At 43.3% G+C, this 24,839-nt stretch overlaps 1 protein-coding gene across 1 annotated transcript in view; it reads left to right on the forward strand.

The window, feature by feature from the left end:
• Positions 1 to 24,839, forward strand: part of dab1a (DAB adaptor protein 1a) — a 473,747-nt gene that overhangs the window by 366,885 nt on the left and 82,023 nt on the right. Inside the window, exon 9 of the mRNA XM_078561911.1 lies at positions 4,046 to 4,099. Coding sequence (XP_078418037.1) covers positions 4,046 to 4,099 — 54 coding nt within the window. The remainder of the gene's footprint in view (positions 1 to 4,045; positions 4,100 to 24,839) is intronic.

Below are 24,839 nucleotides of genomic sequence, written 5' to 3' on the forward strand. Positions count from 1 at the left end.
TCTGCATGTCACACTTGTCCAGATGTTTTCTAGGCTGGCATGTTTTCCCACTGGTGTAATTGTGAATCTGGCGTGGGGGTACAATTTCAGTCGGGCGATGCTGTGCATCCCACTAGCTGGATGCAAGGCGGGTTGACGCCAGCCTCTAGCGGGATTCACGGTCTGACACCATTGGATGATCCTACTGTGCTCCCATGCCTGCATGAAACCAATTTTTGGCCTTCTCGCCATATTGTCCCCACACATCTACCATGACGCCCAACGCCAACGGGGCTGGAAAATTCCGGCCTATGTACTTGAATCTCATGTTACACAAGGAAGACAGTCTCCAAGCTATCTTCATAATTGAAATCCCTCACCCCTGGAACCATCCTTATGAATCTTTTCTGCCTTCTCCGCAATACCTTCACATCTTTCTTGCAGTGCCCAGACCTGGATGCAATATTCTAGCTGAGGCCGATCTGGATATTTCAACTGGACCTATAGAAAGATTTTAAGCCTTCCAAACCACACAATCATTAAAAAAAAAGAATCTGTGAAATATTACCCATTTAACACCGGATGTCACCAGCACCAACAGTGATGATAAATTTACAGAATATACTTTAAAAAACTGTGAGCAGGATATTATTCATGTTTCAAACTCCTCCATGGTGGTAAACATTTGCCAGTTTTGTGCTCGAGTTGTAAAAATAATTATCAAAGTAAAATCGTCACTATGATAACTTTGTTAGAATACATTCCAATTCTACAACTAACGGCAGAATAGTGATTCTGTCTTCATGGCCTGAATTTTCAGATCAGCAGGCGGGTGCAATCAGCGGGCCCGGGATCTGCCAGGAAGTGGACTGCTGACTGCGATCGGCCCCCGACCGCAATTTCATGCTGGCTGGCCAATTAACGGCCAGCCAGCGTGAAGCACCACTGAAAAGCTCAGCACTGCCAGGACGGGAGGAGGGAAGGCGATTACATCAACGCATGCAGGACGAGCACAGAGAGAAAGCTCCCTGAAGTCAGAGAGCTGCCTCAGGAAGCTGCAGACCCGAAAACCATGAAAGAAAGTTCTGAAAATCAGAAAGAAAATATCCAAGCATCACTATCAGGCACTTGAACACATAAGTGATAAAAATGCTTTCCACAGATTTTTATTTTTATTTTACATAATAACAGAAACCTCATCCCGCCCTTGAATGAGGTTTGGTGAAAAATGCAAAGTCCACCTAGCCGATTCTCCCATCCACCAACCATAAAGTTGGATGGGCCATGAAAAGTCGGAGACAATTGCGCTGTTAATGAGCTTAATTGCCCTCTTAGTTTTCAGCGGGCACATGCAAAAGACAGAAGTGTGCCTGCCAAGTGAAATATTGTGGGATGACGTTGGGGTGCTCGTCCGGCGTCTTCTCACACTATTTTACGCCCGATCGGTTCGGGCACACGCCCATCCGCATGGCGTAAAATTCTGCCCCATAATTTATTAGCAATGTGCCCTATCACTGTAACTGGCTGGCATTTCTGTTCCTATTGGCAGATTGAAGTTTCAGAGTAACTGTTGGGTAGATGATAGCTATTGGAAGGTGATAAGGGTTGTCTTTTTTCGGCATCATTCCATCTACGTAAGATGATAAACATGCAGTAAATCTGTTGGGGATGAGATAATTTCATATACTACACTTCTGCTGATGGCTGAAGAGGCCATTCCATGAGAAACAAGTTCTGCTACAAGTGCTGCATATGAGGGGGTTATCGGGTGTTGTTGTGGGTTGTTGTTTTCAGAGTTGATGCCTGATGTCAAGTGCTGTAGCCACGGATTGTCATTGTGGTGCATGCTGGCCGACAGGTGATGTCACCATTTCCCTTTGTCATTGGCTCGTGTCTCTCAGGTATGAAAGTCAATGTTTAGGGCTTGCAAACAACCTTGAAGCAGAACTTTAAGCGACCTACTGGTCTTATGGCTCCAACCATCTCGTCATACAGAACATTCTTTGGAATACGTACGTCTTCCATTCTGCAAATGTGTCCGAGCCACCAAAGTCACCTCTTCCTGACGAATATTAGCACATTTGAGAGATTTGCCTTTGAGAGAACTGTCATAATTTTCAGTGGTGTACAATTTTAGTATTTTTTAAATACTGTAATTATGAATAATAAAACAATCACCTATTGGCAATGGCCTTCTTTTGCTTTTCTCAATCAATACAAAATATGTGATTTTGTTAAGATCATAAGAATATAGCAGGTCAGTTTCTTATTAAAACTGATCCAGTTATTAAAATAAAACTTCTGAGAACCGTATTTTACTTATATCTTTGTTTAAGAATGAATCCAGTAAATGATGTGGCATAATGTGTTATAACATCAGGACACTGTACAAAGTGATGGGCCTGAGGTCTGATGTTCCCCACTTTGCTGAGTTCCTGATCTCAGCCATCTCACTTTGATAGGGAATTGATTTATTGGTACCAAGAGTGAAGAAAAATTGACCAGAAAATTATCAGGCTAGCAGGCTTTCTTCATATCAACACTTCGGAGAAGCACTGTTGGAGAGTGGAAGCAGAGTTTAAAATAGGAGGCTTTTTATATCCTATTATTTTAGCACCTGTTGATTTAAAATGCTTATTAGAATCGGCAAATTATGAAACAAAAATTTTTGAGTGATAACTGTACACGTTTTCCCCTGTATTTTTCCATATTTCTCACCTAAAGACTATATGTGCTCGTACAATTCTTTTCTGGTATGAAGATGGAAGATGGGACAATGTTGATATCAGACTTCTCCAAGTCTAATATCAGTGCTCTTTCCAGCGAAGGCTGTGGGTCCGATAATGTCTTTGCTGAATTCCTCCTCTCATATATGGGTTGTCTTACATTCATAAGCCATTTATCTAAAGCTAATGATTGATCAACTTATCAACTGAGGCAAGTAAGCGAAAGGGAGCAAACATCCCTGAAACTCAAAAATTTCTGGTCTGGACTATACTGCTTAACTGAGCTCTGAAACCCCTCTGACACCATGAGCTGGATTTTATAGGGTGATGTATTCCCCGCACCCCCCCGATCAAAAAGACCATTGCCTACCCAAAACCCGGCTTCCTCCACAGTGATATTATGCTGGGGACAGTCTTAATTGATTAGAGTATGGGCTTCCCTGCCTATCTGGGAGGAAGTCCCACCCTAGAGAGCTGGCTAGCAGCTCTGTCGTCCCAGCAGCACCAGAATCCAGTGGTGGACACTGCTGGGACTACAGGAAGACCTCTGCAAAGAAGAAGTGTCTCATGGATCCCAGACTTCAGGTTAGTCCAAGGATTTTGGACTGGCCCAGCAAGGGCGGAGAGAGGAGTGATAGGCTGGTATTTAGAGGCTAGCGGGGGGGCTTAAAAGGAGATATGAGTTTGGACAGGTTGCCTTCAATGGGCACAGGGGGCCCCCCAAAGGAAGTACCCCACACCTCCCTCCTTCCTGCCCAACACAGTGAAAGCTGCCAGGCTCTGCCCCACATAATATGGTGGTTGAAGTGGAATGAGGCCCTTAAGTGCCCATTAATTGGCCACTCAAGGGCCTCAAAAAGCCTGACGCTTCCCCCGCCCATGTAGTATGGGTGGCAGGTCGGGGTGGGCAGGAGGTTGCCGGCAGGCCATCCGTTTATTTTATGAGCCCTCCCCATCTTTAAATACGCCAGTGGGAGGGCCATAAAATCCAGCCCCATGAAATATTCCTCCTTTTTGATCATTTCTAAATAAACTGTAAAATTAGAACTTTACATTATGAAGCAATGAATTGCATCTGCTGAATATGTTGCAGATTAGGTTATTAGAGTCCTTCTGAATTCTATAGCAGTGGTATGATTACCCATGAGGTTACTTGGTGGATCTAGCAGTTTATCTCAGGAATGACATGTCTGGCTACACCAGAACTTTTGTTATTGTTGAAACCTTTGTGGAATCAACTAATTTTCTTTAAAGCCATCAAAAATTATATGGTTCCACAAAAGCGTTGTGACAGTATGTGATTGTTCATTAGAATATTTGTTTTCTAATTGTACACCCAGGTGCCCACAAGTCAGCAGAAGGAAGGTGTTTATGATGTGCCAAAAAGCCAACCAGTGAGTCAAATCTGGATTTTCTATCTTGTGCTTTGTATCACTGATATTTTATGTCATTCATTGAGTTTATATTTAAAAAAATGCTGCCTCTTCAATTCTGTTTTTCAGGCTAGATGTGTCACCTCACTGAGCTACTCTAATATGTTTTTGTCTAACCTCTGGGTGTGATGCCAAATTGTTTGCCCTTGGCATCATTTTCCTCAATGTGTGAAGACCTAATCTTCTACAATGTACCTCTGCATATTCTAGTAAATTCATCAATACCTTTCAGCATAGTGCCCTGGCATCAAGAATCTAATCAGCTGTTTGGATAGTTTTAATTTGAATAGCTAAACTAGCAGTTAAAATAACCAGAAGTATTTATCTAATGTGATTGAAAAATTGTGGGTTTTCTCTATTATGAGGTAACATGTCAGAGAGAAAGGGTGAGAGAAAGGGAGATGGTGGTGTAGTGGTAATGTCACTGGGCTAGTAATCCAGAGGCCTAAGCTAATGCTCTGGGGACATGGGTTCAAATCCCATCATATAGCTGGTGGAATTTGTTTTCAGTTAACAAAATCTGGAATATAAACTAGTCTCAGTAATAATGGCCATGAAAATATCATTGGTCATTGTAAAAAAAAACATCTACTTCACTCATGCCCTTTAGGGAAGGACATCTGCTGTCCTGACCTATATGTAACTCCAGACCCATAGCAATGTGGTTAACTCTGACAATTCAAGGGGAATTTGGGATGAGCAACAAATGTTGGTCTTGCCTTCATATCCCATGAAAGAATAAAGAAAAGGGTAGGAATACTATTGTTTGTCATTCACTGCTAGTAAATTGGTTTGCTATCACTTTTGAATAATTATTACAATGTTGTTAATCTTCTTACTCTTTATGTGAATGGCATATTTATTTAGGATTGTGTCATTCATCACAACTACAATTGCAATCTTTGAAAGTAAGTAATGAGCGGTCAATAAAATAATGTAGCATTATGGGTTACAAGGAAATGGAGAATAGAAAAACACAAGTTAAGAAGGTACAATAATTATCTTCTGTCATTGCTAAGTTAACCATTCTATGCATCATGTCTGCTAAAGCTGCCATCAATATTATTGGTTTTCTCATGAGTGCAAAAATGTCACCCTTTCAACAATTTTCTACAGAGTATAACTTCTGCCTATATAATTACTACTCCAGGATCTAAAGAAGGTCTTCTAGCTTCATTCAGAAGACATGGCAAGACATAATGCAAGAAAATATTTATTTAATAGACTGCCTTTCTGTTGACTCTAACCTTCAACCCCCCTCCCCTATCTTCTCCCCCCTCTCTCACACACACACACACACACACATTGTTACTTTAATCAATGCTTCTATAGTTATTGCCCTTTTAATTTTCCTCCCGTTCCTCCTCAGCTCTAAGCATCCCATTCTAAATGCTCTTCCTTGTCACTATATTTGATGGAACTATCACATGGGGCACAGTTGTAATTTCCTGAGTTGTGCTCTCTCTGTGCTCCTACAATATCTATTTATATAATTTAAAACTTTCATTTAGTTCATTTCTGTAGTCCATGGGAGAAATGTCCATCACATGTCAATGTTATAGCTTACAAACAAGAAAACAATTACTATTAACTGAATGGCACTGAAATATAGGCTGGAATTTTATGGGGCTATTTTGAACATGTTCAGAGATTGTTGGGTGGTGAGGGGGTGGTTGTATGATGAAATGGAGGCCGTAAGATCAGAACGGAAGATGTTGGACAGGAAGTCCAATGTCTTCATTTCGTTTCCGCATTCTACTTATAGTGGCAGGTTTGCAAATTTGGTCTTTGCAAATTGATTGGGGTGGGAATGTAATTAAGGCACTTAACTGGCAATTGACTGCAATTTTACAGTGCATTTTGAATTTTACTGATGGCACACAGGAACCACGGGGCTTCAGAGCCTTGCCTGGTTGAAAGAGGCAGCAAGCAAGTGAGGGCATGTGCTGGCTCTCTCCTTGCAGCAGCCATAGAGAGAGCCAGCATGGCATGCCAGGAAACTGGAGCAGTATGGGACCAGAAATTAGAGGCTGGAGGGGAAAAAGGAGCCAGCACTGCAGTGACATACAGCCAGGATGTCAGTGTGCCATTGGGACTGTGGCATTTGCTCAAAAGAAATGGCATCAAAAGGGATTGTGGGGGCCTCTGGATAAGGTCTTGCATAAGCAGAGAGGCCACCAGCCATGGGGCTCATTCACCCAGGCTTCGGGGCCCCATTTGAGGAGGAGGATCAGCAGGGAGGGTGGGAGTACAGGCACTGTGGGGCATTAGAAACCTCAGAATCAAAAAGAGGTGGTTGGGCAGTAGTGATGCCAGAGAACTGTTCAGAGGGGCATGGGAGTTGCCTCCTGTGTGCAGAAGAAGCCACCCTCCAGAGAGGGTCTACCCTTTCAGAGGCTTAACTACCTGCAAATGTCTGAGAGGCAGCGTCTTTGAAGTCGGCAGCTCTCCAGGGGGGCCTTCATTAATCAATTTGACATGCTGCAGGGCAGGCTGAGTGCCATGGGAGATGATGACCACCCACTGCCAGTGACCCTGAAGGTTACCATGGCACTGAACTTATTTGCCTCTGAGTCTTTCCAATGATCCACTGTGAGATCTCGCTGTCCACAGCACATCTGTGCATCAAGGAAGTATCTAATGCCCTGTTCAAGTGGACTGCCAACTATCTACGCTACCACACCAATCCAGACAGGTGGAGAGGTCCATTGGCTTCAGGGCCATCGCTGAAGTCCCCCAGATGCAGGGTGTGAATGACTGCATTCATGTGGCCATCAAGGCTCCCACAGACCAGCCAGTGCCTTCATCAACAGGAAAGGTTGCCACTCGCTCAATGTACAACTGGTCTGTGAACACCACAAACTGATTCTTCAGGTATGTGCATGGTACCCAGGAAGCAGCCACAATCTACACACTTCGGCGGTCCCAAGTGCCAGTACCTTTCTGCCCCGCATGCCTTCAAAGATGGATAAAAAGAGACAAGGACTACCCACCAAGGACATGAATGCCTCTGAGGAACTCATGCACAGATGCAGAGGAGAGGTACAACACCTGCCACTGGGCAACCTAGCAACCATCAAGCAGGCCATCGGTCTCCTGAAGATTCAGGTACCTGGATTAATCCGGCTGAGCCCTTCAATATGCCACAGTGAGGGTCTCATGTTTTGTGGTGGGCTGGTGTGCACTGCACAACCTGACATTGCAGAGCGGAGGAGGGTTTGAATGATAAGGATATTGTGGATTGTGATGCCTCTAGCAATAAGGATGTGAAAGAGGCTGCTGAGCAAGTGATAAATAATGAAGGACCCCAGGAACCACAGTCAAGGTACAATAAGATGCATGCAAGGAAGATTTAGGACACGCTTATACATAGATGTTTCATATGACCCTTACCACCTATTGGATCCATACCAGTGAAATTTTAACTTTATATTGACACCTCCTTCATTTTTCACTCCATTGCCCAGTGCCCAGATGCATATCGCACTGTGGCATGGACAAATAATTGACCACAAGTGGCTTAGTCCACCCTTTACAGTCCATTGAGGGAGCCAGGCTGTAAGTGAAGTCCAAAGGGCATCAAGAATTGGAAGGAGATGTAGGAATAATACATGAAGTCTTTATTATGTGGCACAACAAATACAAGTTGTAACATCTACGCACTGTATTCACGCTTCTAAATTTCTAACATGGTGGTCCCTCCTGTGCCTGCAGCTGAGGTGGAGGTGGGCTGCTGACTTAGCAGCACCTTGGCTTGGGATGACCTTCATGGCTATCCACTGGCTGCCTGAGGCCTGGAGGGCCCCTGCATGCTGAAAGGCTCCTGAACAGGTTTAGGAGCCTCCTCTGTTATCGCAGTTTCTTGAGGTGCTGGTGTCACTGGCAGAGGGACTGATGTGGTGTTGCCCACACCAAGAGTGCCCTAAGAGGAACCTTCTCCCTTGCAACACACATTCGTACCTCCCTGCTTTCCTGAGAAGCATGAGAAACTGGCAGAGATTCCAGGCACCTCATCCCCCTCTTGCCTTGCCACTGCTGCATAGATCTCAGGGGCAGAAATTTCCCCCCATCGGGGGAGCTGTGCAGGGGCAAGCGGGGGCAGGGGCAGGTGCAAACCCAATCAGCGCCCTCGATCAGGTCCACGCCGCCATTTTACATGGGCGGGCCAATTACGCCCCGCCCAGCGTGACGTGCGCCCAGAAGCACTGCACTGTGCGGGCGGGCAGGGGAGATTCCCTGAGCTGGGGCCTGCACTCTTTCACAGATTCGTTTAAGGTTTAAAAGTTTAAAATAATGAAAAGAAAATATTTTAAGATATGTCCCCTCATGTGACAGCGTCACATGAGCTGGGACATGTCAAGGAACATTAATGAAAAAATTTATTTAATTTATAAACCCTTCATGGAACCTCATCCAACCTCATCCTGCCCATGGATGAGGTTCCATGAAAAATGCAAAGGCCGTCTGGACTCTTCACCAGCTCAGTTAATAACTTTAGTTGATATTTAAATGGCCTTAATAGGCCTTGGACAGTTCAGCGCATGCGCAGCCAACTTGGCTGCGCACCCGCCGAACTGAAAGTCTGAATGATGAGCCGTGACATTGGGACGCACGCCTGACATCACTGCGCATCATTTTACACATCGGCCAGCGAACCCCGCCCTCGTTCGCCGACCCAAAAATTCTTTCCCAGAGATGAGGCCATGATATGCAGGTTTGCTTGCATCTGCAGCACCCATTGAGTGGTCTGCTGGAGCTGGCTCTCCATAAGGGTCCCCAATCTCTCCCTGGAGGGGCCCATGTACGCATGTGCCAAAGACATGACTTGGATGTACTCCTCCATCGTCTGTGCATGGGTGTGGAAATTCCACCAGATGTTCCCTTGTTTCTCGTTGTGACTGCAGCAGTTGTCATGTTGCTGATAGCTCTGGAAGCACACCATCAGCCTGGGGCTCAGCATTGGCCTGGCCTTCTAAAGTTCTCCAATTGTCAGTGGCCTCAGATGCCACAACCTACGTCAGCTGCTCAGGTGCGTCTGTGCTGTGCTCACTGGGTTGTGTGCCTGAATCTCTGACGTGAGAAGAGAGCTGAGAGTGAAGATGAGAGGGTGCAGGGGAATGATGTGATGATGCACCCTCTGAGGCTCCCTCCTCCTCAAGGCAGCCGACTGTCCTCAGTCTCTCCAGCTCTCTGCTCTTCTGACCCTGACCTGCATGAGAGACCAAATATATTGAAGGGATATGGGCTTCCCACTTCAGCATTCCAATTATCCCAATTGTGGAACTCTGTGTTCAGTGGTGGACTGGTGCCTCTCTGCTCATTCATTCAGTCTTTTGCTTTGACACTCCTGCTTTGCCATCAGCGATAGAGGAGCCACCCTACTGCTCTGCCGGTTCAAAGGTCTCACCCTCTATAGGGCTCACAATGTACAGATCTGGCAACCCTCTGCCAGTCTTGGCCCGTCCCTTCATGTGATGGGCTGTCATCTCCTGCAAGCACAAAAATGAACACTCTGAGTTTTCCCATGGAGACGAACACAGCACCTATGCTGATGGGAGCCCAGTGATCCATGATGGAGCATAAAAATGCCTCCTTCATGCAGCCACTCACAAGGGACATTGTTGGGGTCAGCAATGGCAGATGGGCACCTCTCACCAAGATGGCTCTCATTGCTACCAAACTCACCCTCCGACCAAATAAGATCATTGACGTAAAAGCAAAATACTGCGGATGCTGGAAATCTAGAACAAAAACAAAAATAGCTGGAAAAACTCAGCAGGTCTGACAGCATCTGCGGAGAGGGATACACTGAATGACTCTTCATCAGAACTAAGGAAAAATAGAAAAGAGGTGAAATAGGATCTGGTTAAAGGGTGGGGGGCGGGCGGTGGGGGGAGGTGGGACAGGTAGAGCTGGATAGAGGGCCAGTGATAGGTGGAGATAGCCAAAAGATGTCATAGACAAAAGGACAAAGGGGTGTTGACGGTGGTGATATGTCTAAGAAATGTGCTAATGGTGACATCCCGCTTTCTAGCAGAATGAGCAAGGGACAGATAGCCCTAGTGCGGGTGAGGTGGGGGGGATCGAAATAGGCTAAAAGGCAGAGATAAAAAAATGGATGGAAATACATTTAAAAATAATGGAGATAGGTGGGAAAAGAAAAAGAAAAATATATATAAATTATTGGAAAAAAGGGGGATCGGAAAGGGGGTGGGGATGAAGGAGAGAGTTCACGATCTAAAGTTGTTGAACTCAATATTCAGTCTGGAAGGCTGTAAAGTACCTAATCGGAAGATGAGGTGCTGTTCCTCCAGTTTGCGTGGAGCTTCACTGGAACATTGCAACAGGCCAAGGATGGACATGTGGGCATGAGAGCAGGGTGGTGTGTTGAAATGGCAAGCGACAGGGAGGTCTGGGTCATGCTTGCGACAGACCGAAGGCGTTCCGCAAAGCGGTGACCCAGTCTGCGTTTGGTCTCTCCAATGTAGATGAAACCGCATTGGGAGCAGCAAATGCAGTAGACTAAATTGAGGGAAGTGCAAGCGAAATGCTGTTTCACTTGAAAGGAGTGTTTGGGCCCTTGGACGGTGAGGAGGGGGGAAGTAAAGGGGCAGGTGTTGCACCTTCTGCGATTGCATGGGAAGGTGCCATGGGAGGGGGTTGAGGTGTGGGGGTGATGGAGGAGTGGACCAGGGTGTCCCGGAGGGAACAATCCCTGCGCAATGTATTTGCAGCACTGGATCCAGGTTCTTGGGGTGACCCCCTGACTGCTGACCTCTTCTGCAATCTCTGTCCAGGCTTATTTGGTCAGGGGGGCCTCTCCTCCCATCCCTGGGGAAAAGAACCTCCCACCTTTCCCTTGCAGCCTGGAAGTGAACCTGCAGGGAGGCATTGCTGAACCATGAGGGCCACATGGGGTCTTCACATCTGCCATCGTATCTTCAGGCTTCTGCAAAATGTTCTGATTTCCAGGCAGTCAGTCAGACTGCAGACTGGTGGGCAGTCCAAGGTACTGGTGAGCAGGCTGTAGTACCCAGAGGCCTGTTCATAGGACCTGGAAGGCTGTCAGCAATGAATGCAGTCATTTAAATATGGCATCAGCACCTGATGTGACATCAGTTGACACCACCTCTGCTGCCTTGCTTCCTGTCTATGTACTGAGTGGATCACCCTCACGTCTCCCCAGTGTTAATTGGCTCGCTATCATAAGATCATATATTGCTGGCCATTCAACACCCGAAAGGAAGGGCCACCCGCTTCTAGTCCCGACCTCGGGACCTATGGGTTTGCTACAAAACCCAGCCCATAATTAAACAGATAGAATATCTACTCATGCGGAAAGCAGAAGAAAGGAACACAAAAAAAAATCATTAAAACATTTTTGAAAATGCTTTCTGCTGTCATTTTGGTTTCCCAGCTGCCTGAGGAAATAATGCTAATAATATTTCTAACATAATGACAAAAAATTAAATAATTTCACAAGAAAATCACAGACTTTCCTTTTCTGTGTTTGAAATCCCTTCAATAATATTTCCCTCCCTCAGGAGCTTGGTGCTTGTGCTTTAGTTTCTTGCAGAGCACCACCTTTTCCTGGGCTTACTCATTCTTTATTGCTGTAAAATTGTACACTTCCAGTCTCATGGTCTGCACATGTGAAAATAGGCGTTATTTTCCATCCAATCTTTTTTTTTTAAATGTTGTGCTTCTCAACAATCTTCTTCGGTGTTTACTTCTTATTGATTTTTCTTTTCCTTTAGAGATTCTGGATCATTAGGCCCTATTTTCCAACTGACCTTTGTTGTTGTTTCCTGCTGGTATTCTAGTTTTATTTTGTACATTCTCGTTCATACCTTAACTCTGGTTTCTGCTAAAATGTTTTGCCCCTTTTCCATTCTCTGTAGAAATGTGACTGACATAGATGTTAACCTAGAAAACTCTCAAAAGCTGACATATCACAAAAGCTGAAAAGACTGCCTCAAATGGGAGTACCTGTATATGATATGCAAAAATCAATCTTCCAAGTGCTGTTGATGTTCACCCCAAATATCAGATAATAACCCATAATCACATTATGTGACAATGTAAATAATAGTAATTTGTGGGCTTATATATTATCATAAAATTGCTGAAATAGAAATAAATTTAAGATTAATCCTGATTACCCATACACATAAGACATGGGCCAGGATTTTACGGCCCTGCCATGGTGTGTCTCACCCCAGTGGATCTGGTGAACTATTTAAATCTCCATTCAATTTGGTGGGACCATAACACCCCATCGCATGGGAGGGGCCGTAAAGCCCTGGCCATTGTTACTCAATAAAATTACGTCTGGAGAATCATTTAACATTTCTGATTTAAGTTTCTTAATAACAGGTTTGGAAACCTCTTTTACAGACTAATATTGCAATAACTCAATTGCAGTAACTCACAGACTAAGCATTAGCTTGTTATGGCTCCATTGAATCAATTTATTTTCTGTGCACAGTTCACATTTTGCCTCACTTCACAAATATGGTGTAAAATTATACTTATGCTGTCAGTCTACCCCAGTCTCAAGACTGAATCTTCCACACTTAGTCCCTTAGTGGGACCATTTGCGGGTTGGGAACACAATTCACTAATTGGCAGGCATTGCCAAGGCTCTTTTCCAGACCACAGCATCATTGTCCCATCTTTGGGTTCCCCATCCAATCAAGGTGGATGAGCAGGATAAAACGCCTCAACAAGCAATGAAGGATCTCCATTTAAAGGGACTCTGGAAGGCCTCACATTGACAGCACTGAGTGAAGCATTTAAGATACCAACGGGAAGCAGGAAACTGCTGCAGAATGGAGGGAAGATGGGGGAAAGCTTCCCCCTGTCCTCAGATCCATGGAGGCATGTTGAATGCAATGAGGGAAAGAAGAGAAGTCCCCATACCTGAGGATGGTAGGAGGAGGCCAGCCAGCCTCACCATACAGATGTGACTACTAGTTGCAGAGGCTGTGAGCAGCAGGAATGTGGTGCCCAGTCAGCACCTTCCAAACCCTCGATCACTAACGTCTAGAAGGACAAGAGCAGCAGATACATGGGGCAGAAATTTTCCCCCGTCGGGGGGGTTGTACGGGGGCAGGCGTGAACCCGATTGGGGCCACGCCACCATTTTACATGTATGGGCCAATTATGGGCTGAACGCTCCCTGTGCGGGCGGTGGGAAATTCACTGAGTCGGGACCTGCGTGTGAAAGATTGCTGAAATCTCCCTGAGACACGGAGCTGCCTCAGGGGGATTAAGTTCAGAATGAAAGTTTTTATTAAAGACAGAGAAAAATTATATGGACATGTCCCCTCATGTGACAGTGTCACATGAGCTGGGACATGTTTATCAAATGTTTGAAATTTTTAAATGTAATGAATAAACCCTTCATGAAACCTCATCTGCCCGTGGATGAGGTTTCATGAAAATTGTGAAGGCCGCCTGGGCTCTTCGCCTGCCCGCCAACCTCAAGGTTGGACAGGCAGCATTCATTAACTACTTAAATTACTTTCTTAATGGCCTTAATAGGCCTTTGACAGTTCGGCGGGCATGCAGCCGAGTCGGCTGCACGCCCACCGAACTGAAAATCTAAATGACGCGCGGTGATGTTGGGACACCTGCCCAATGTCACTGCACGTCATTTTGCCGACCCAAAAATTCCCCTCCAAGTTCCCCTCCAAGCCACACACCATCCTGACTTGGAAGTCTATCACCATTCCTTCACTGTTGTTGAATCAATATCTTGGAACTCCGTCCCTAAAAGCACTCTGGGTGTACCTACACCACATGGACTGCAGCAGTTGAAGAAGGCAGCATAGCACCGCCTTCTCAAGGGCAATTATGGATGGGCAATAAATGAATTCATTTTTTAAAAGTTCCTTAAAAGTAGCAGTAATGTACTATATCTCACTTAAACTGGTATGATGGATTATATTAAAAATACCCAAGTCCAAGGTACACAACAGGAACATAAATATCATTTGGTAACAGAAAAATACCATTAGGTTCAACAATCTTTTTTTTTCACTATACCTGAACTTTATTTTCCTGCTAAAGCCTCTTCCCCCTCCATAAACACATATGTTTACTTCTTTGTACTTTATATTTCAAACACTTCATGTGAAGTACTTCCCTTGCCGTAAAGAATAAATGCATATTCTTTCTTTTCAACTAAATGACCAAACTACTGTTATTCACTCATTCAATTGACTTTTTTAAGTCATCTAAAATATTAAGAGCCATGTAATTAAATAGATAAAAGGTTTTGAAGGTTCAGATTTTGGTTACATTCCTTATTAAACTTAATTAGTGCTTCCCCTGCCTTCTTTCCCACTTCTGATCTCTCCTTCTGAGCTCAGTGGCTTGAGTTGGAGTAAGGTTTCATAAAATGCTATCTGTCCTCCAGTGCCTTAGTCAAGCCACTATTTTTCAGGACTGATATCATATCTGTGCACATTCTTACTTGTCACCAGAAGTTGCTCAAAGTGTAGGAAGGGCGGGAACCTTAATGCTCTTCTCTCCTCTGGAATGGGACAACATGTAATACACTGACTGCTACCTCAGCTCAGATATTTCAGAGATTGAATCTTGAATTTCCCATCTCTATGGCTCAAACCACACAGTACATTTAATCTGGGATCTTGCTGTACCTATGGCTCAATACCACATCATGCAACACATTTAATCTGAGATTTTATATTATCTATGGCTCAGTACCATGCTCTGCAGTACATTTAATCTGGGTTTTTACTGTGTCTATGGCTCAGTACCACACACTGCAAAACATTTAACCTAGGATTTTACTGTGTCTTTGGCTTAAAACCACACAATGCAGCACATTTAACATGGGATCTTGCTGTGCCTGAGGATCAGTACCACACTATGCAATGCATTTAATCTGGAATCTTGCTGTCTGTATGATGTGGGCTGCAAGTGATGTGCTTATCTGCTGGAATTGCTGGGGCCTTCACTGATATTTCTAATTTCAAGAATAACATGATTCTTTTTAATATTTGAGTCAGTTTTGTAACTGCAGGGGTTGAGGGAGGGATAGGGGCAGAAGCATCTTAAATTGGACTTCCCTGAAGAGAGTTTTTCCAGGTATTTTTGTTTTTGTTTTGGATTTCCAGCATCCTTAGTTTTTTGCTTTTATCTTAGAGATTCCTCTTACTTTGTCGAACCTCTTGAGAACGGTAACTATCCCTTCCAACTTCAAAGCAGAGTGTTGCTATCTAAAGAAAGCAATAACCAATAAAAGAAGGAGAATTAGAACAATTAAGAGCAGTGTCTCCTTTCAATCAACAACTTGATCTTCAATAAGAGCAGTTCTGTTTATTGGATATGAAAAATCAATTTTGAATGAGCTGCATCATATTTGCTGCTGAAGTAAATATATTGTAAACTAAAATTAATTTCATTCCTGAGCAATTAAGGTAGTGGCACCCAGTCAGCTTTAAATAGAGTTTCAATTATCAGTGGGCAGCTTTCATTACAAAATAGGGTCCATTTCTCGAACATGAAAACTACCTTACTCTTACAGAATGGCGGACCATTGGGGGAGATTGATGAGCAACTGAAAAATATTGATAAGGTGTGTGCCTCTCGTTAAATAGATTAGCTATTTGTGGAATAGCTAGGGAAGGTTAGCAGCGTATCAGAGGTATACCATGCTGCACTTTTCCTACCTCATTATTTCATAAAACTACATTAATAAAACTTACATTTAATTACTCTATAACTACTCGTGACTCTGTCCTTTTTTATGTAGGTAGTATATACTCACATTATCAAATATTTGAATAACCACATTCTTAATTCTCCAAACATCTTAAAAAAAGTCTGATTAAAAAATACCAGTAGGTATAAATATTTTGTCCTGTAGTAATCTATCCATTCAGTGAGAAGCAGAGAAACAACTTATATTTCTGTAACGTTCATAATCTAGAGAGAGAGATTTCTCTGAGTGTTATACCAGGCAGCTGACAGTGATTGGTCATTTAGTAGAAGGGAGAAAGGAAAGATGATGAGCAGCACAGTCAGTGAGAAGGATACTAAACGGCGACTTAAAGGCAGGAAGTTAGGTAGAAAAATGAAGATGCTGAGAGAGAAACTCCATGTAGGGGGGCATGGTGCTTTGAAGGAAATAGTGAGCAAGACATAGACCAGTTAGGGGGGATCTGAGAGTGTGTGCAGGATATAGGATAAAAAAGAAATCACTGAGATAGAGACCTAAATTTTACCAGCCCTTTATGAAAGGGCTTGAAAGCAGGAAGGCTGGTAAAATGGAGGAAGGGGGTGTTTGGGGGAGTAGGGGGGTGGGTGCGGTGAGTGGTGACCATCATCTTTCCACTATCATGCAAGTTTGCCAACAGCGGGAAAGTTAGCAGATTGGCTGCCTGCCAGAGCCCAATTGAACCATTTGTTATGATCTCGGTGGAGACTAGTAACCTTTAAAAGAAATTCGAATTCCCAGTTATCAGCTGAAAGAATTACACCACAGGATTTCATGTTTGAAACAAAAACCTTTACTGTACAAGAGTTAAACAAAGCAAGTACCACTAACTTAACACGATATTTCATAAACACTCATGCTTTAAGCCTGAAAGTTTTAACAGGACACTTCCTGTTCTATTTTTATTTCCACCCAAGAGCTCCCCTATACTTTACAGAATCTTGAGAGTTCCTTCACTTCTCCACATATGCCACAGCTATCAGGGATTCACTTTGATTCTCCTCAGTGTTCCCCTGTTCTCCAAGATATACGATTTCTTGGGGTCCTTCCAGTAGTATCTAGCTAGCCGACCCTCCAACTCTCCTTAAGCACCACAAAATTGAAGGACAACCTAGCACAAGCATAGGGTTCACTGAACTCTTTGTGACTCCACATCAGAAAACCGCCTTGGTTTCTGATAACCTTCCGCTACTGGTCTATAGCTCCTGGCAGATGCTCTTTCTATGCCTGTCTCAAAACTGCTTCCAGGCTGATGTCAACTGCCTTTCTTTTGAGAAATCACATAGATGAACCCAAAACCAAAGGGTACTCCCTGCATAACCTAGTTCCATAGCAACGTGGCATTCATGGGATGTTCCAGACAGAAATTTAAACTATTTATCTCCAACTTTTATATATTCTTTAACAGGAGGTGGACGTCACTGGCATTTAGTGCCCACCCCTAATTGCACTTGAGAAGTTGGTGGTGAGACGCCGCCTTGAAACGCTGCGGTCCATGTAGTGTAGGTACACCCACAGTGCTGTTAGGAAAGGAGTTCTAGGAGTTTCCTTCCCTTGATCTGAAAAGTATATAGAGACATTTAAAAAATTTCCTTTGTTTACCAATTGCTTTCAAACTTTTCTTTGATCTGGAGAAATTATATGAATATTGCAAACTTCTAACAGGGAAAACTACAACCTTACCAAACTCACTGCCTCCATTATGAAGCTAAGAGAGGACCACCTGTTATTTATTATTTTTATACCTCTGACTCTAACTCCTTTAAGTAAACATGGACCATCCTTTGAATTTTGATTACCTTAGGGGTGTTTACCAGTTTCTCAAACCAAGTGCTTTCATTTATCTTACATTCAAAAATTTAAATCCCTAAAGTAAAAGCTATATTCCTAAAAGATATAAATCATGAAATTACATATTCATGTCACACTTAAATTGCCAATTAGGGCCACTCCCCGTCTCCACAGGTATTTTGTTCATGTTGGGGAAGCCCACTGCCACGTGAGGAGACCACCCAGTGAAACCTGGCATCTTCTTGGTTGACAAAGGTGGCCCCTTCTTTTTAGGCATGCCATAACTCACAGAGGGGCTCCTGGCAGCAATAGTATGTCAGTATTTAATGACCCATTTGCTGATGACCAAGGTCTGCATGCCTGGTCATAGCGTTTCCCAACGCTTTTCATCCCTCTTCAAGGACGATTGGCCATTGCAACTCCATGCAGCTGAATAGGTTGGCGGCTCTTGGGGGTGGGCTGCATCTTTAATTACCCCCCTGGGTCCTGCCACCCAGCAAAGCTCTTTATGGCCCAGTGGGCAGGATTTCTGCTGCCTAGATAACGTTTGGGGATGAGAAACTTCAGTTATGAGGATAGATTGGAGAAGTTGGGACTGTTTTCCTTGGAGAGGAGAAGGCTGAGAGGAGACTTGATAGAAGTTTTCAAAATCATGAGGGGCTGGACAGAGTAGATAGGGGGAAGCTGTTCCCACTCATAAAAGGATCAAGAACGAGAGGGCACAGTTTTAAAGTGATTTGCAAAAGAAGCAAATGTGACGTGAGAAAAAACTTTTTTACACAACGAATGGTTTGGGTCTGGAATGCACTGCCTGGAAGTGTGGTGGAGGCAGGTTCAATCAAGGAATTCAAGAGGGCATTAGATGATTATTTGAATAGAAACAAGATGCAGGGGTATGGGGAAAAGGCAGGGCAATGGCACTAAGTCATAATGCTCATTTGGAAAGCCGGTGCAGACACGATGGGCCAAATGGCCTCCTTCTGTGGTGTTAAGATTCTGTGATTCAGTGATTCAGCCCAGAGACGGGAAAGGCCATGGAGGGATTTGAAACTGAAGTAGTCAATCTTGACAGTTCAGACAGCAGAAGCCAGTGGACATTGATAAGTGCAAGGGTGATGGGGATACTGCAAGGGCAGGTTTTTCCGGTTGCGGGGGGGGGCCTACTCGCCAACGCATCAAATGACACGGGGAGACGTCGGGGTGTGCGTCCCGGCGTCACCCCACTTCATTTAGATTTTCAGTTCTGCGAGCGCGCAGCCAATGCCCGTCGAACTGTCAATGGCCTATTAAGGCCATTAAGAAACTAATTAACTTGATTGATGAACCTCACCATCCAGCCTTAGGGTTGGCGGGCAGGCTGGGGGCCCAGGCGAGTCTCAGAAAAAGCATGAAACCTCATCCATGGGCGGGATGAGGTTTCATGAGGGCTTTTAAATGTTTATCAAATGTTTAAATAAAAGTTAAGGACATGTCCTAGCTCATGTGACAGCGTCACATGAGGGGGACATGTCAGGGAAATTTTTTTATTGCCTTTCTGTCAACTTTTTATTTGGAGCCGATCTCCCTGAGGCAGCACTTTGCCTCAGGGAGATCTGTGCACTCTTTCATACGCAAAAGAACGCACTCCCGGTTGAGGGAATTCCTCCCGCCTGCACAGGGAGCGCATAGCACTTCCTGGCAAATGTCACGCTGTGTAGGCCATAACTTGCCCTCCCACATAAAATGATCAGTATTTTGAAATCAGGGAATACCTATAACCATTTATTGCGGATGAATATGTCTTTGGAAAGGCTCAGGGAACAGTGGGTAAATTCTACGACATTTTCCACTCAGCATTACCCCTATTTTTAACCATGAAGCAAATTACTGCAGCAGTCCCTCAGATTGTCTTTTATCCAAATAGGGTCCTCTTTAACTTGCATGTTTAATTAAATCACCAAATTATTTACTATTGAAGATGGAACTTACATAACAAAAGAAACATGTTTTCAAGAAATATAAATTGCATTTGCAATAATGACATCACAAAAGCTTGAAGGTGTAGAATAATATCAGTATATGTGGAGAAATATGAAACAAGTGTTCTGGAAAGAACAGGAATCTGGTTGGAGCTGAAACACAGATCTACTATATATTTATGGGGGATATTTATTTTAAGTGAAATTCAATAAAGGATTCCAGTAGCCATTGGCATGTCCTAGCTCACATTTTAAACATAATGAAAAACATTTTGAATGTGAAATCTGATAGTATAGTGCATGGAGCACTCAAGGCTTGCACCACATAGTGGCAACACTTGATATCCGAGGTCACTGCATTTGTCTGCTGAGTTTCATTCCTAATGATAGGCACCAGCTAAAAACCAGATGCTTCCACAAGGCAGGCCACTGCTGGGTTGAACTTACACATCTTCCAATTACATAAGCAGGTACCCTGCTCTCCCTTCTTGACCAGAGATGTAGGGCATCAAACTGGAGGAAGTGTTGGAAGTGTTTTATCTCCACTAAAAAGTAAGCAAATTATGCATCTCATGATCTTCCACTGCAAGGAAATCTGTGATTGAGACAAATTTCAAAGCAGTTTCAAACTGGTGAATGCATATGAAAAGCAGATGTGCACATTGTGTTGTTCCTGTATATAAAGTGTGGTACTCATCTGTCATTTTGCTACGTGGATTCATTACCATATAACACGAAAGGTTCATTTCACAGCAACTTAAATGGAAGCTGTAAGCTCTAGCTAGTACATAGACAGGTTCACACTCTGAGAAGTAGGTATTTATATTAAAATTCTCAGATATAGTTGATGTCTGGTGTGTCTCATACACTAAGTCAAGTTCATTTTACCAGATTGTAGTTTGGAGAAGGCTTTCATGTTTGGCCAACCTCCATAGTAAGGTATGTATTTCAGAGTCCTTCATCCATCTGCCTTTACCTTTAAAGAACATGACTGTTGCAGTGTTTTCTTTTGTATTGTTGTAGAGGAGTTTTAATCATCATATTTTCTGTTTTTATAGTGTAGCAAGAATTTTATGAAATTCATTGAAAATAAATGGCAGCTTTATTAATCATATTTAATCTGTTATCTGAGCAACTGTTACGTTTAATAGAGACAATATAAAATGGTATATTAATAAGGCACGGCACTTTGCAGCACTGCAAAGTGGTTCTAGCTGTGTAATTTCCCTGAGGTGCCAAGATGATGCACTCAGCTCTTTGTTAACATTAGCATTTAATGAGCATCCATACAATGGTGAGTGGAGCTCAGTGTGTGCATTTAACCACCCATGGACAGAACTTCATTTTCCTACCAAAAAGTAACATAGACACAACAGTATGATTCAGGTCTGTTGGCCCCATTTCACTCCAACCAATAACAAAATTAAAACATTGTCCTAAGCCTGAACTACCCACTTAAATTGTATTCAGCACCGGTTTCAATAGTAATTAGCTGCTGATAAACATCGCTGGTATTTGGTGTTGATATTTGCTGCTGGTAGCACTATTCCTCCAATAATTTGTCCCTATTTTCATTTTGTGGACCAACCAACAACAGTGCATGTACATAAGTGAAATGCTTTGGACTAGCTAGTCAGTTCAATTGTGATCATGTTTTTGATTGGAGTATTGTAATTACTCAAGGGAGAAAAACAAGGAGTGGTTTAACTCAAAGTCAGGTTTGAAGTTTGACTTTTGAGAAAGGAGACAAGTTTTCAAATATTCATGTCAGAATTTTATCTTCAGGAGAAGACAGTAATGGAGCCAACTGAATGTTTCTGGGACTCTCTTGATCATATAAAACCTGAGTTTTTAAATTATTGTGAGATTATTCAAGATTACTTTTAAACATAAGCATTCTAAAAATCAAATCAAACTGTTTGATAAATCTCTTATTTACAGACCCACCTTACAACTTTCAATCTTCAAAGATACAGAGGATATGAATAGTGGTTATGTTACTGGAGTAGCAATCCAGAGGCCTGGGCTAATAATCCAGAATGTGAATTCAAATCCTACCATGACATTTTGAATTCAGGTTTGAAAATCTGGAAATAAAAAGCTGCTATTGGTAAAAGTGACAATGAAGTTATCTGATTGAACCACCCAACTAGTTCACTCAGGTTTTTTAGGAAACAAAGCAAGCTGTTCCTACCCATGTGTAACTCCAGGCCCATACTAAAGTGGTTGATTCTGAAGTGGCCAAACACTCTACTCAGTTGTCCATACAGACTGCAGTAGTTCAAGAAGAAGACCTTCTCAGGGCAACTAAATATGGGCAATAAATAGCAGCCTTGCCACCAACACACACATTAGCTTGTAAATAACCATGAACTCACATAGTTTCCCATTCATGTTAACATGTAATTAAAATTATTTTAAATATATTCAACTGGCATTTGCGGGAGTTTTTTTAAACTTATTGCTCTATCGAAGATTGTTGCTGCTTAGTCATGCCAAACACTTCCTGTGCTCATCATCAAACTCCTTTGCTGATGAGTTTTGTCTTGTCTTTTCACTTACTTGGTCTAGATCTCAGACTGCTCACAATCTCCATTCTCACTCAGTGAAATGCCTAAATCAGTACATTACTTCCCTTCAAAGGGCAAATGAAAATTATTTTTCCTTCAGTCTTTCAAAGATACAATTATTTCATGCTTTTCACAAATCTTTACAACAGTAAGCACCTGAACTGAGCCGAAGCAATCATCTCCTCCAGTGGTAAGGCTACTTTCAAGAAGAATGAATTCCCCTTCTGGATTTTATCCTTATCTAAAACAACAGTTTGCAATTATGTATGTCTTTAAGCAGGAAAACGTCCCAAGACATTTCAGAAAGACATAACGTAAAATTAAAATTGGTGCAAATCAGAAGCATATATTAGATTAGTCGAAGAGGTGCATTCTAAGGAGGGTTTTAAAGGAGGAGTGGGAAGCTGAGAGGTCGAGAGAGGCTTTTTTTAAATTCATTCACGGGATGTGGGCTTTGCTGGCTGGGCCAGCATTTATTGCCCATCCCTAGTTGCCCTTGAGAAGGAGGTGGTGAGCTGTCTTCTTGAACCGCTGCAGTCCATGCGGTGTAGGCACACCCACAGTGCTATTCGGAAGGGAGTTCCAGGATTTTGACCCAGCGACAGTGAAGGAACGGCGATATATTTCCAACTCAGGGTGAATGACTTGGAGGGGAACTTCCAGCTGGTGGTGTTCCCATCTATCTGCTGTCCTTGTCCTTCTAGATGGTAGTGATCGTGGGTTTGGAAGGTGCTGTCTAAGGAGCCTTGGTGAATTCCTGCAGTGCATCTTGTAGATGGTACACACTGCTGCTACTGTGCGTCGGTGGCGGAGGGAGCGAACGTTTGTGGGTGGGGTGCCAATCAAATGGGCTGCTTTGTCCTGGATGGTGTCAAGCTTCTTGAGTATTGTGGGAGCTGCCCTCATCCAGGTAAGTGGAGAGTATTCCATCACACTCCTGACTTGTGCCTTGTGGTGGACAAGCTTTGGGGAGTCAGGAGGTGAGTTACCCTCTGAGGATTCCTAGCCTCTGACCTGCTCCTGTAGCCACAGTATTTATATGGCTAGTCCAGTTCAGTTTCTGGTCAATGGTAACCCCCAGTATGTTGATACTGGGGGATTCAGTGATGGTAATGCCATTGAATGTCAAGGGATGGTGGTTAGATTTTCTCTTGTTGGAGATGGTCATTGCCATTGGTGTGATGAAGAAGGGTGGATGCACATGTGGCCAAAGCCAAGGAAACAGAACTTGTGGTGGGATGGTATTGGAGGATTGAAGGAGGTTTCTGAAGTCTGGAGTTTTGAAGCTGTGAAGCAGCTTAAACAGGAGGATGCAAATTTTAAATCTGAGGTTTTCGGGGAGCAATAATAAATTTGAGGTTTTGGGGTTAGCAGGGACAGGGTAATGAGAAAGACTTTGATAGGATATGGGCAGCGGAGTTTTTTGATGTGTTGAATTGGAAGATGGGAGTACGTAGAGTTGGTACTGACCACTTGTGTCACCTCCCTACAAATTACTGATGCATCCTTTTTCTGACAAAGACCCATTGTCTTCTGGCCTATATCTCTGACAGGGTTATCTCTACTGCAGCTTCTGTGAATCTTGTCACCTTAGCCATTGCAGACAGTCCAACCACTGCTTCTGCCATTACGTTTCAACAGCCAAGAGCAACTGCACTGTGCACATATGTTATCTCTATCAATCTCTCTCACTATCTCTGTTTCTTCACCATCCCACCCGCCTCCTCATCTCCCATTCCCCAGCCTCTGCGTCATCTGCTTCCAGGTATTTCAGTTGCAGAAGCTTTTTAACTGTCGTACAAAACTTCCCTGCAATGAACACCCACTCAGGATTGGGATTCTCACTAAAATCTTATCCAGTTGCTGGGTCAAAATCCTGGAACTCCCTTCCTAACAGCGCTGTGGGTGTACCTACACGACATGGACTGCAGCAGTTCAAGAAGGCAGCTCACCACCACCTTCTCAAGGGCAACTAGGGATGGGAAATAAATGCTGGCCCAGCCAGAGAAGTCCACATTCCGTGAATGAATTTTTAAAAAATTAACTAAGACTCCCAAGGAAAATGCGGTGGGATTCCAGTAGATAGAGGTCATGCTCTGCAATTCCTTTGATGATCTTGGAAACTCCAGTCTTTATTTTTCAATGAGGTTTTTTATTCACTTGCTTTCTGAAGTAAGTAACTGCACTGTATAAATCTGTGCGCTTAAAAGTGTGCTGTAACAAACAATAAAGATTATTCTACATATCAGGAATTTAGTTAATGAAGAAAAGTTAAAGAAGTTAGGCTATTTCTTTCAAATAGTGATTTTAAAGTGACCTCTTTGAAGTTTGAACATTACGAAGGGGACCGATTGATGGTTGATCCAGTCAAATTGTTCAGTGTTGAAAAGCCCAAATTGAAAAATAATTTAAGAGTAAAAAGGGAAGCATACATTTCCAACTGTGACCTTTTCAGTGGCAGTTGGCATTTGGAGCCCACTGTTCACTTGTTCACATTTGATGTAGGAAATCACAGCTGGCAAACATTCTATTCAAACAGACTGTGCTCTGCTCAATTCTCTAAATTTAAAATGCTTGCTTCCCTCGTTTTTTCCTAATAATTGGCTTCTTGTCAGAAAATCCGAGCAACTGAA

Source organism: Cetorhinus maximus, chromosome 17 (genome assembly GCF_964194155.1).
Source record: "Cetorhinus maximus chromosome 17, sCetMax3.hap1.1, whole genome shotgun sequence".
In the NCBI taxonomy this organism is placed as follows: domain Eukaryota; kingdom Metazoa; phylum Chordata; class Chondrichthyes; order Lamniformes; family Cetorhinidae; genus Cetorhinus; species Cetorhinus maximus.